Source organism: Anguilla anguilla, chromosome 1 (assembly GCF_013347855.1).
Source record: "Anguilla anguilla isolate fAngAng1 chromosome 1, fAngAng1.pri, whole genome shotgun sequence".
Taxonomy (NCBI): domain Eukaryota; kingdom Metazoa; phylum Chordata; class Actinopteri; order Anguilliformes; family Anguillidae; genus Anguilla; species Anguilla anguilla.
This window is the reverse complement of record NC_049201.1, coordinates 82,287,427-82,300,228: the sequence shown is the minus strand read 5'-3', so window position 1 is coordinate 82,300,228 and position 12,802 is coordinate 82,287,427. Positions and strand designations below refer to the sequence as shown.

General features: G+C 50.4%; 1 protein-coding gene across 1 annotated transcript in view; it reads left to right on the top strand.

The window, feature by feature from the left end:
- Positions 1-12,802, top strand: part of arhgap33 (Rho GTPase activating protein 33) — a 70,178-nt gene that overhangs the window by 21,555 nt on the left and 35,821 nt on the right. Inside the window, exons 3-5 of the mRNA XM_035436395.1 lie at positions 5,935-5,969; positions 7,230-7,321; positions 9,775-9,859. Of these exons, the coding sequence (XP_035292286.1) occupies positions 5,935-5,969; positions 7,230-7,321; positions 9,775-9,859 (212 nt within the window). The remainder of the gene's footprint in view (positions 1-5,934; positions 5,970-7,229; positions 7,322-9,774; positions 9,860-12,802) is intronic.

Below are 12,802 nucleotides of genomic sequence, written 5' to 3'. Positions count from 1 at the left end.
GCCTTAGCTAACAGACATGTTGGTAACTATGGGCTGGCTGGGAATGCCTAAAGATCACACTTACCAACGGCCTGGCTGGATGTGGCTAACAGACATGCTGGTAACTTTGTGCAAACTAAGCATAGCTAATTGGCATTCTTGGAGTTATGGACTAGCTAGAGGTGGTTAACGCACATGTTGGCAACTACGGACTTATTAGAGATGGCTAACAGACATGCTATTAATTAAGCTTGACGAGGCTAAAACACCGGTTGATATATAGATTAACTAGACACGGCTAACACACATGCTGATATATAGGCTAGCTAGACGTGGCTAACACACATGCTGATATATAGGCTAGCTAGACGTGGCTAACACATGCTGATATATAGGCTAGCTAGACGTGGCTAACACACATGCTGATTTATAGGCTAGCTAGACGTGGCTAACACACATGCTGATATATAGGCTAGCTAGACGTGGCTAACACATGCTGATATATAGGCTAGCTAGACGTGGCTAACACACATGCTGATATATGGACTAGCTAGACATGGCTAACACACATGCTGATATATGGGCTAGCTAGACGTGGCTAACACACATGCTGATATAGGCTAGCTAGACGTGGCTAACACACATGCTGATATATAGGCTAGCTAGACGTGGCTAACACACACGCTGATATATAGGCTAGCTAGACGTGGCTAACACACATGCTGATATATGGGCTAGCTAGACGTGGCTAACACACATGCTGATATATTGGCTAGCTAGACGTGGCTAACCCACATGCGGATATATAGACTAGCTAGACGTGGCTAACACACATGCTGATATATGGGCTAGCTAGACGTGGCTAACACACATGCTGATATATGGGCTAGCTAGACGTGGCTAACACATGCGGATATATGGGCTAGCTAGACGTGGCTAACACACATGCTGATATATGGGCTAGCTAGACGTGGCTAACACATGCTGATATATGGGCTAGCTAGACGTGGCTAACACACATGCGGATATATGGGCTAGCTAGACGTGGCTAACACACATGCTGATATATGGGCTAGCTAGACGTGGCTAACACTCATGCTGATATATAGGCTAGCTAGACGTGGCTAACACACATGCTGATATATAGGCTAGCTAGACGTGGCTAACACACATGCTGATATATAGGCTAGCTGGACGTGGCTAACACACATGCTGATATATAGGCTAGCTAGACGCGGCTAACACACATGCTGATATATAGGCTAGCTAGACGTGGCTAACACACATGCTGATATATGGGCTAGCTAGACGTGGCTAACACACATGCTGATATATGGGCTAGCTAGACGTGGCTAACACACATGCTGATATATGGGCTAGCTAGACGTGGCTAACACACATGCTGATATATGGGCTAGCTAGACGTGGCTAACACACATGCTGATATATAGGCTTGCTAGACGTGGCTAACACACATGCTGATATGTAGGCTAGCTAGACGTGGCTAACACACATGCTGATGTATAGACTAGCTAGACATGGCTAACACACATGCTGATATATAGGCTAGCTAGACGTGGCTAACACACATGCTGATATATGGGCTAGCTAGACGTGGCTAACACACATGCTGATATGTAGGCTAGCTAGACGTGGCTAACACACATGCTGATATATGGGCTAGCTAGACGTGGCTAACACACATGCTGATATATGGGCTAGCTAGACGTGGCTAACACACATGCTGATATATGGGCTAGCTAGACGTGGCTAACACACGTGCTGATATATAGGCTAGCTAGACGTGGCTAACACACATGCTGATATATGGGCTAGCTAGACGTGGCTAACACACATGCTGATATATGGGCTAGCTAGACAGCTAGACTCTGCCGTGCTCCTATTTTAGCAGCATTTGCTCCCAAAAATTGATGTTTGCTACCTGGAAAAATAATTTAGGTGCACAATTGGGATGCATTAGTGCGTTCCTAAAATTTTCAACTTGGAAAAAATATTAGTGTGTGGCCTGCCTTGGTGTAAACCGATGTTTTCGTAAATGTGACAGAGCTGTTTACATGCCACAGGGGTGTAATTGGTGTGTTTTGTCTCTGATGCCTGTTGGTCTGGGCTTTGAAGTGCTCACAGTGAGAGATCGTCGCTGGTGTGGCCTGTTGTCACGGTAATGGTGTGAACGGCCAGCCTTGTCCGTACGCCTGGGGTCTCTTGGTCGGACAGAGAGCAGCTGACTGCCCGAGAGAGAGAGAGAGAGAGAGAGAGCAGCTGACTGCGAGAGAGAGAGAGCTGGCTCTGGGCCAGGGCTCAGATCAGTGTTCAGCTGCTGAAATATTCAGTGTGTGTGTGCGTGTGTGTGTGTGTGTGTGTGTGAGAGCAGGTAGGGTATTGCTTACCTGTCTGCAGGTGAGCAGCGATGCACCCGGCTGTTAGAGCTGTTGGAGCCGTAGAGCAGGGGAATAATGGCTGACACAGGCGACGACGGACGGGACAGGCTAGCGGCTCCGATGGCGCCTCGCCCGGCGACCCATTACCCCAGCGTCTGAGGGAGGGACGGCCCGGAGAGGAAGGACGAGATGTTGAGGAAGAGGAGGATGGCGAAGGTATCGGGAGATGGAGAGAGAGAGAGAGAGAGAGAGAGAACGAGCGAAAGGGAGAGCCAGAGCGGGGAAGTAAAGCGATGGATGGAGTTGGCGGAAAGCTGCGGGAGGCCATAATTGGCGGTTGGTGTGTTTCAGGGAGCCGGTCAGTGGGCGGAGAGCGTCGTGGGGGGGGGGGGGGGGGGGGGGGGTTGGTGGGGCGGGCGGGGAGCATGGAGGGGGGGGCGGGGAGCGTCGTGGGGGGGGGCGGGGAGCGTCGTGGGGGGGTTGGTGGGCGGGCGGGCGGGAAGCGTCGTGGGGGGGTTGGTGGGCGGGCGGCGAGGGGGGCGGGCCCCAGGAAGCGCTGTTTTCCGACGCACGGCCGTTGCAGGATCAGCTTTCAGGCGGCCTTTATCCCGCCACCTGCTCAGAAACACGAACCTGCCGCAGAGAACGGGTGTGAGGTTACCCCGTGAGGGGCGGGGCGGGGCAGGGGGGGGTTGGGCATTGTCCAGCAGCGTTTCCATTCTGTCCCGCCCCCCCTCCTCCAATGACCGGCTGTGTTTCATCACTCTGACTGCAGATGCCGGAATCACATCAAATAGCAGAAGTCTGTTCAGGTAGATAGAGGGATGAGTAGATCAGCGGATGGATAGATATATGGGTAGATAGGCATTATAGGTAGTTAGGTAAATAATGGGTATTATAGGTAGTTAGGTAAATGATAGGTAGATAGGTATTATAGGTAGTTAGTTAGGTAGATAGATAGGTGGATAGGTATTATAGGTAGTTAGTTAGGTAGATAGATAGGTGGATAGGTATTATAGGTAGTTAGGTAGATAGATAGGTGGATAGGTATTATAGGTAGTTAGATATGTAGATAGATAGGTAGTTAGGTATTATAGGTAGTTAGAAGTTGGAAGGAGTCTTGCTGAAAGTGCCTCAGCCAGTCCACCCAACCGTGCGGCCTGTTCCCGGCCCCGCCTACCCGACCGCGCTTCCTGCTCCCGGCCCCGCCCACCCGACCGCGCTTCCTGCTCCCGGCCCCGCCCACCCGACCGCGCTTCCTGCTCCCGGCCCCGCCCACCCGACCGCGCTTCCTGCTCCCGGCCCCGCCCACCCGACCGCGCTTCCTGCTCCCGGCCCCGCCCACCCGACCGCGCTTCCTGCTCCCGGCCCCGCCCACCCGACCGCGCTTCCTGCTCCCGGCCCCGCCCACCCGACCACGCTTCCTTCTCCCGGCCCCGCCCACCCGACCGCGCTTCCTGCTCCCGGCCCCGCCCACCCGACCGCACCAGGGGTTGCCAGGTGCTGGAGCGGCGAGGCGTGGCGGCGTGTTTGCCGAGCGTGCGCCCCGGCGAGCGGGCCGGCTGCACATTTGCGTGGCGCCGTGTTTGCTCTCCGCGGCGATAACCCTGTTCCTGGTTGCCCGCGGCGATAACCCTGTTCCTGGTTGCCTGCGGCGATAACCCTGTTCCTGGTTGCCCGCGGCGATAACCCTGTTCCTGGTTGCGTGGTTTCCGTCCCGCGCGCGCGATATTGTAACCGCGGTGCTTCAGTTGCGCTGGATGTGGACGGCGACAAAAACCCGCGGCTGTCCTGATAACAGACGCGTTTAAATTTTTCATCGCGGACGAAACGAACGCGGCTGAGATCAGGCTCGCGTTCGGTCGGTTACGTTCCAGTACCTCGTAATCCCGCAGATGGGGTCCGGTGTTTACGGACAGCCGAATGACCAATAACAGCGTCGATGAGCTGTGTAATAACCTGGGGATGATTCTGAATAGATTTCGGGACACATGTTCACTTGGGTGATTTCCCCCCCGGCCTTCTCTGTGACGGACAGTGGGAAATCGCCAGCTCTCCTGTGAAGGAGCAGGTTGAAGGTGCGGGTTAGGGTTAGGGTTAGGGTTAGGGTTAGGCGACAGACAGACAGCCTGTCCTTTCTGGCTCTGTGAATGGCCCCAGTGTCAGGGGCAGGGCGGGATCAATGAGACGCACACCGAGTCCCATTAGTCGTTATTTTTTTTCCGAAATGCGGGCTCGATGACTCCGAGCGCGTTTCCCCTCTGCCGCTGAAGGGTTTCGTTTGTCGCCCGTTCGTCCGTCTGTCCTCCTCCCGTGTCCGTTCGTCTTCGGGAGGAGTGTTCTGCTGAGTCGGCAAACCTCGCCTCGTCCAAACCGCTGTCCAAGTCGCCAGGCAAATATTTACACCGTTTTATTTATTATTTATTTTTTTAAACTTCTTTTTGTTTTGTTTGCCGTATCCGGCAGTTAAGTGCAGGATCAGGGCATCACCCTGGTGCTCCACAGTAGCGTACAGGACGTTACGCTACGGGCACCTAGCGCACCGTCCTATCCAGGGCCATTTGCACAGCTCTCTCCTCGTTTTACGTAATGTCCGTTTATACAGCTGGATGTTATACTGAAGCAGTGCGGGTTGAGCACCTTACTCAAGCGTAGCACGGCTGTGTCCCACCTGAGAATCGAACCCGCAGCCTTGAGGTCACAAGCCCAGTGTGCAGAACCACCGTTACGCCGGCACAGCTCCGGCCCAACGCACGCACACACCTCAGGGAAATGGGTGCGGAAGGGACACGTGCCAGCAGCAGGGTGTGGGTTCTCAGACGGGAGGGATGGGAAGCTTTGCAGCCCTGCGGATGAGCAGGGGCGTGGAAGGGTGCGAAAGAGGAGAAAATGGGGTTTCCCTGGAAACACTGTGCTGGGATGGTGGGCGGGGGGATTGCCCTGTAGACTCCTGGTCTCCGCTGTTTCAGCTCGTAGCAGATTGCCTGTCAGAGCTGGGCTGTTAGTGGGCCTGGGTTTGGCCATCCACCAATCAGGTGAAGCGGTGGGAGGAAGGGGCGGGACCGGGGAGGGGGGTGGTTCTGCAGGGGAAACCATCCAGTTACAAACATGGCAGTGCGTACACCTGTGTGTGTGTGTGCGCTCACTTGTGTGCATATGTGTGTGAGTATGTGTGCATTTGGGTGTGTGTATGTGTATGTCTGTGTGTGTTTGCAGGCTTGTGTACATGTGTGCGTGAGTGTGCAAGTGCTTTTGTGTATGTGGGTGTGTGTATGTGTCTGTGTGTGTGTGTGTGTCAGTGTGCGTGTCAGTGTGTGTGAGTGTGCAAGTGCTTTTGTGTGTGTGTGTGTGTGTGTGTGTGTTTGCAGGCTTGTGTGCGCGTGTGTGTGTGTGTGTGTGTGTGTGTGTGTGTGTTTGCAGGCTTGTGTGTGTGTGTGTGTGTGTGTGTGTGTGTTTGCAGGCTTGTGTGCATGTGTTTGTGTGTGTGTGTGTGTGTGTCAGTGTGCGTGTCTCCTCTGTAAGAGCGTGTTTATCACCATGTTGGCCGTTTCTTAAGGTAACTTTCCCTTGTTGAAGCAGCTGGCATTGCCGGTAAGTCCTAGGGCCGTTTGGGAGGGGGGGGGGTGTCTGTTTTATGTGCTGTGATTTTAAACAGGCTGCAGTCAATCAAACTCCCGCGGGACTGAGCCACACACAGGAGGCGGGGCTCTCCACCCATTTAGCGGCTCCTCCTTTAACGGCCGACTGTCAGTAGATCCAGGGAGGACAGCTCAGCTGTCAGTGATGTCACTTCCTGTTATTGATTTACATTGATTTTCACTGATTCCCCCCACCCCCCCTCTAAGTTGATGGAGAGCCTCGACTCCGAGCGCAGCATACACAGGGCTGGCCTCGGTCGTCCGTCACCCACCCCCCCCCCCCCCCCCCCCCCCCGACCACGGGCAGACCCCCCCGCGGGCTGACCCCGCGACGCACAGCCGCCAGGGTGTTTACGTGGGAAAAAAAAAAACTAGAGCTCCTCCCCCATGAGGGCTCAGGCCGACAGGGCGGTGAGTTGTGCCAACACGGTCCGCACGCTCCCGTCGCTGTCCTCAAACCCGCCACGCCGCCCGGACAGCGGCTCCCGACTTTGCGTCCGCAGGGAAACCTAAACAGAGTAAGTACTGGAGGGAAGAGGTCTTCGGGGCAGCCTTCTGTATGGTGGCAGAGTCACTTTGTGCTTTGTGTTGAACTGCAATGTCGATACCTCCCAATCTTATCGTGCCAAGCATTCCTTTTTGTTTTTGTTTTTGTTTGTTTTTTGCCGGTTGTGATTTATGCTGTACTGTTAAGCAAATCAGCTGTTGTCTGTACAATTGAACCCGATTCACTACCGCTATGCAGTCACCGTGCACATGGCCCCCTTTGGCCTCAAAGTGCTGATTCTGGGAGATAGAATCACCTCTGATTTTCAGAAAGAGCCTTAGCAAGTTCTGACCTACTTGCCAAACAGGAGTACAACACCGTGTACGCACTGCAGATCTGTTTCATGGTTAAACCGACTGGTGAGTAAGGAAATGAAACTCAACTCCCTGGAGATTGAGCAGGGGGATAGCTTGTTCAATTGCATGATGGGTAGTCCATCACCCTCCCCCCTGCCTGCACATTCAGATTTACTGACGTGAACTTCCTGTTTCTTGGCCGGCTTCCTGCCGATGGTTGTCCTGGAGGGGTTGGTCCCCAGTGCCGTCCTGTGCAGTTACCAGGCCTGTAATCCAGACTTTGTGGGCGGGTTCCACAGTATTCCACACCAGGTCCATAACGTTCCCTCTCTCCTCTCCTCTCCGCCCCCCCACCCCCCCCCCCCCCCAGGCTCGGAGCACCGATAATCTGGACAGTTCCGGGGAGCCCACCACCCGGTCAGTGGGCACCACTGCCAACCTGAAGGGGAAAATGACCAAACGGTGAGCCTGCCGCAGGGGTGTGGATGTGCACACGAGGGTGTGTGTGTATGTGTGTACGTGTGTGTACGTGTGTGTACATGTGTGTGCGTGTGCGTGTGTGTGTGTGTGTGTGTGTGTATGTGTGTGTGTGTGTGTGTGTGTGCGTGTGTGTGCGTGCGTGCGTGCGTGCGTGCGTGTGTGTGTGTGTGTGCGCGTGTGTGTACAGCAGGACAGTGCAGTTAGTGCTTCAGTCAGTAGACACAGCGTCTGTGGGCAGCAGAGGTGGAAAACCCAGGTTCATAAAGTAAAAGCCCTCCCCAACGTTTTGTTCCAATCACCTGGATTTGCTAATTAGTGCAATTCTTCAGCCGGGAAGTAGAAGTCATTAGTGAGATCGGCTGAGTTTGTGAGTGGAAGAAACACACGGCAGGAGAGAAAGTGTATAAGAATAATTATGAATGGCTGTTCAGTGTGTCAAGGTGCAATCATAAAAAAATATTAAAAAGTGTTTGAGAATACAGTAATTACTGTTGTTTAAAGTGTCAAGGGAGGACTGGGGAAAGTACCTATAGAGAGAGAGAGAAGGAGTGTTTTAGAATAATTAGGCTCTGTTTAATGTGCAAAACCTCGGCTAGGCTACCCGGCGTAATTAAAGTAAGTGATGAGGCTTGCGGTGAGAACGCAGCTGTGTGTGCGGGCGTGTGCGTTGGGTACAGCGTGCGGCATCGTGAGCTCAGGCTGGGGCTCTGTTCGCCGTGCGGCTTCAGGTGCAGGGTTTAAACCTCGCTCCTTTCCCCCGTCCATTCCTGTGGTATCAGACGGCTTCTTATCTGCCCCCGGGGGACATGGGACTACACTTTAGAATGTAACCCCTTTAATTTTACATTAATTCCCATGGGAGACAGTCCCCCCCCCCCCCCCCCCCCCCCCGTACATGGTTTCGTGCAGGGTCCTCGTATTTTGGAACGTAGCCTTCACGCACGGTGACCCCTGTGACCCCTGCGCTGTCTGTCACGGGTGGGGTCCACAGGTCAAACCTGGGGACTGGGAGGTAAACACAAACTAAACAGAACATGCTCACGCCACAAAGCTGTGGTCCACATGTTGATTCACGGAGAAAGGGTCGCCATTTTGGATGAATGTTGAGGAGAAAAGGCAGTCGGACCGGCCTTTTGATCAGCAACACAAAGTAAAAAGTTTTTTTTTTTTTCTAACAGTGCAGCAGAAGTCGAGCTCTGGATTTTGAGATAATTAGCAGTAATTCTGCGGGTCTTAATGCGATGCGCTGAAATGAGAGGATAACCTTGAACTCATTTTAAGCGGTCTCCTCTCTCCTCAGACTCCGGGAGCCTCCGCTGGGGCCGCGTGGGTGGGTGTGATGCGCCGGTCCTGAGGGGTTCGATTTTACATTCGGTCCTGAGGAACACGCTGTTTTGTGGAGCAGTGTCCTTACTGTTCTGGAGCCCTTAACCGTTCACTGCTCCTTTCTTGATGCCTGACACGCACTGATAAAAAATTATTTGGCGCTGCGTTAAATTGCCGGTATGTGGGCTGGCAGGCAGCTCACCGTGCTGAGACGCCCCAGCGGGCTGGTATCCTGTCCTGATTGGCCAGCGAGTTTGCAGGGCGGCGCACGATTGGCCGCAGCATCAGTCGATCACCCGGGGAGGCTGGGTTTGGGTCGGAGGGATTGTCCTTGCGCTCCTGACATGTTGACTCCACAGCGACTGCGGCAGTGTGTCTGTGTGTGTGTGTGTGTCTGAGTGTGAGTGTGTGTGTGTGTGTGTCTGAGTGTGTGTGTGTGTGTGTGTGTGTGTGTGTGTGTGTGTGTCTGTCTGAGTGTGATTGTGAGTGTGTGTGTGTGTCTGAGTGTGATTGTGAGTGTGTGTGTGTGTCTGAGTGTGATTGTGAGTGTGTGTCTGAGTGTGAGTGTGCACGTGCGCATGTGTGTATGCGTGTGCGTGTGTGTGCGTGCGTGCGTGCATGCGTGCGTGTGTCTGTGTATGTGTACGTGTGTGCGCTTGTGTGTGCGTGCATGCGTGCGTGTTTGTGTGTTTGTGTGCATGTGCATATGTGTGTGTGTGTGCCTGTGTGAAGACGCTCTCACATACACACACACACACAGGCGCACTTCTTGATAAACAGGAAGTGTGCCAGTTTCACATCCTTGTCTCCTCAGTGAGGGGACCAGTGTTGCATGGTGGGATGTGTGCTCTTCAGGGGCAGGAGGAGGCTCCTGCTGCTCCTCGCTGCTTTGATCCAGCTCGCTCCTCACAGCCGAGTCACCTGATCACGGCTGCTCACTCTGATTCGCTTAATCCTGGAGCAGCTGTCCAGTAGTACAGCTGTGACATGGATGGGCCCAGCAGCAAAACAGTCCCCCCCCCCCCCCACCCCCCACCCCCCACCCCACTCCCCAGCAGCCCCCACCCCCCCACCCCCTTTTCTCCAAACTGATTTTTGTTTCATTTCAGGTTGTCCATTGTGAAAGGCCACTTCCCCAAGCTTGTTGACTGTGCCCACTTCCACTATGAGACCGTTGAGTTTGGATCCATTGAGGTAATGTAACCAGAGGTCAAACACTCACCTGAGCTTTCTGTGAGCAGTGGCTACAGAAATGACACACTCACTGTGCATGATAGGTGTTTGCTGGTTATAGCATTAGTTTGAAAGATTTATTGACTTTTTACTGTTTTAAAAACAAATATATATGTCCCATATACCTACAGTTACTCTCTTTGTGGTTTAAAAGTGGGAAACCGTAATAATTAATAATGAATTAATTAGTAATAGTTCTGATACTCATATTTTATACTTATACTATTATAAATTAGGGGTCATACATAGTTTCATCTCTTCAAGATATTGTTTGTAAAGGTAGTATTATTAACCTCTTAGCGCAAAGCCCCTAGTGGTCGGCAGGCCGGCGTGCCGAGATGACTAAAGTCAGACATTCGGTGCTACTGAAACCAAAGTGTGAGATAAAAACAGATACGCGCTGTTTTAGTTTCATTAGTAGACGATACACGACAACTATGCCGAATACGGAGTTTCGCAGCCCCACCATTGTCGCTCTGGTCGTTCCCCTCTCTGCAGTCTCATCTAGAAAACACCCCCCCACCCTTGACATAATGGACAATATTGTCTATCTTGGAATTCATAAAAATATTATTTCACCACTAAAAAATCATATTCCATCATAGCAACAAGATAAACCCGACAATAGCCCTAAGATATGCCTATACAGCAGTGAAAACGCTGCTCACTGAATAACGAAATAAACAAGAAAAAGTTTTTTAAAATGATACCACGTCATTCTACAGTCAATATCTGGGACTAAATATTGAATAAATATACAACCTTACCATTGGTTTTACGCATAGAGATGTCCCTTTTGAGACTGAGTGGTCATATATTGTCTTGGACAATCCGTTTGGGAAATATAGGCGCATGTGTGATGCCTGGGTACCTTCCAAAATATCTGCGTAATACCACACCTGTTGTTTACGGCGTCGTCGCCCTTTTTATTACAGTCTGGCTTGATTGACAATTCATTTATTCAGTAGATGAGTGTATAAGCTTTCTAACGATGTATAACATGTCTAATTCTGCTTTTGGAATAGCGTTTTATAGGTCAGCGTAACCGAAAATGTTCTTATCGCATTCAATTACGCATTCACGTGGTAGCAGTAAAACAAAGACGCTGCTAACGAAAACTTGTCAACGATTTTTTGAAGTTTCTTGGAAAATACTATTATTATTGAGGACTTCTGAGCATAGCTAAGCCATATGTTTGCTGATCGACCTAGCTGACATAGTTTTCTGGTGTAAGACAGGAGCGGATAGAACTATATCATTGATTTCCTGTCTCTGTCTACTGAAAACAGATAAGATTTCATCATTGCTATGTAAGTATTACTGCTCAAAATACTTTGGTTATATACGTTATTTTTGAAATTGAGTATCTTTAAATAGGTTAGTGGTATTATATAATGTGGATATTTCACACTGTAGTGTAAGCGTTAGTTAGTATTGTAATAGTTTTTGTGAAGCATGCAACAGTGATGACGTTAGAGTTGGAACATTGCCAAAACGTGGTGGACGGTTGAAAATTGTTTTCAGATCGTCCCATCCCCATACAAGAAAACATACGAGAGAACAGAGTATAGAAATGCATACTAGAGTTAATTATTGCACATTTAGGTACTGTACCGCATTGTGTGACAATGTTTTTGCATTATTTTTTAACCTGATAGCAACGTTCCATCTTAAAACTTCATAAGGGCCTCATTTATATGCTTTGTAATGGACAAAAAGCATTTTATTTAATTTTGGAGAGATTTTGGATATGTTTCTGGACCCCTAGATATTTTAGACCACTGTACTGACTGAAAGCTTGTAATTCCGACTTGAAAATGATACAACAGTGATTTTCTTGAGCCAAAACAGTTGATTTGTAGTGAAATACGTGAATATGTTGTGATTCACAGCAATGCATAATTTAGACATTTTGGATAGATTTGGAGATGCTGGGTACACTGCTTAGTTTTTGCTTCATACATCTATAGTAGTTCTACATATCCACCCTTAGGTTTTATGAACTTGTGGTCAAGAAGTTCTTGATCCAGCACATGTATAGTTTAACCTGCTGTATATATGCAATCTCTCAGTATTTCATTGCAAACTAAAAAAAAGTGCAAATTCATTTTTGATTTTTTGTCTAGACAATTGCATTTGTGGCACTTGATTTCTTCCAAAATTATGAATATAAACTAATCTGCGTTTGTATTGTAAATTGTACAAATGCCTTGCTTCATTTAAGCCATTTTTCAAGTCTCTGTGATGTTCACATCTGGAGTTATAAAGCTTTAAATAGGGTACCCCCTAAATGGGCAAGGATTTGCAAGATTTGGCATGTGCGTTAAGGGGTTAAATTACTTATTACTATATTACAGAACAGACATTAATACTAGCAAACACTTCACCTGCAGTGTGTATCCAATGTCTGAATGTTCATGCAGGGTGCAACGGTGCTGTCTGTGTGTGTGTGTGTGTGTGTGTGTGCGCCTCTGTACCTGTGTGTGAGAGCTTATGTGTTAGATACAGCGGTACATTGTGTTGAGGTAGAGGGTTCTGTGCTGTGCTGTACTGTGTGTGAGGTAGAGGGTTCTGTGCTGTGCTGTACTGTGTGTGAGGTAGAGGGTTCTGTGCTGTACTGTGTGTGAGGTACAGGGTTCTGTGCTGTACTTTGTGTGAGGTACAGTCTGCTGATGTGGGTGGGGGTTGGGAGCGGATAGGAGAGCAAAAACATCTCCAGGGCTGAAGCTGCCTCTCTGTGCATGTGCCTGACCTTCACTGACACTGCCACTGCCACACACACTCACTCACATACGCATGTATGCACACACACACACACACACACACACACTCACTCACTCCCATACGCATGCACACACACACACACACACACACACACTCACTCACTCACATACGCATGCATGC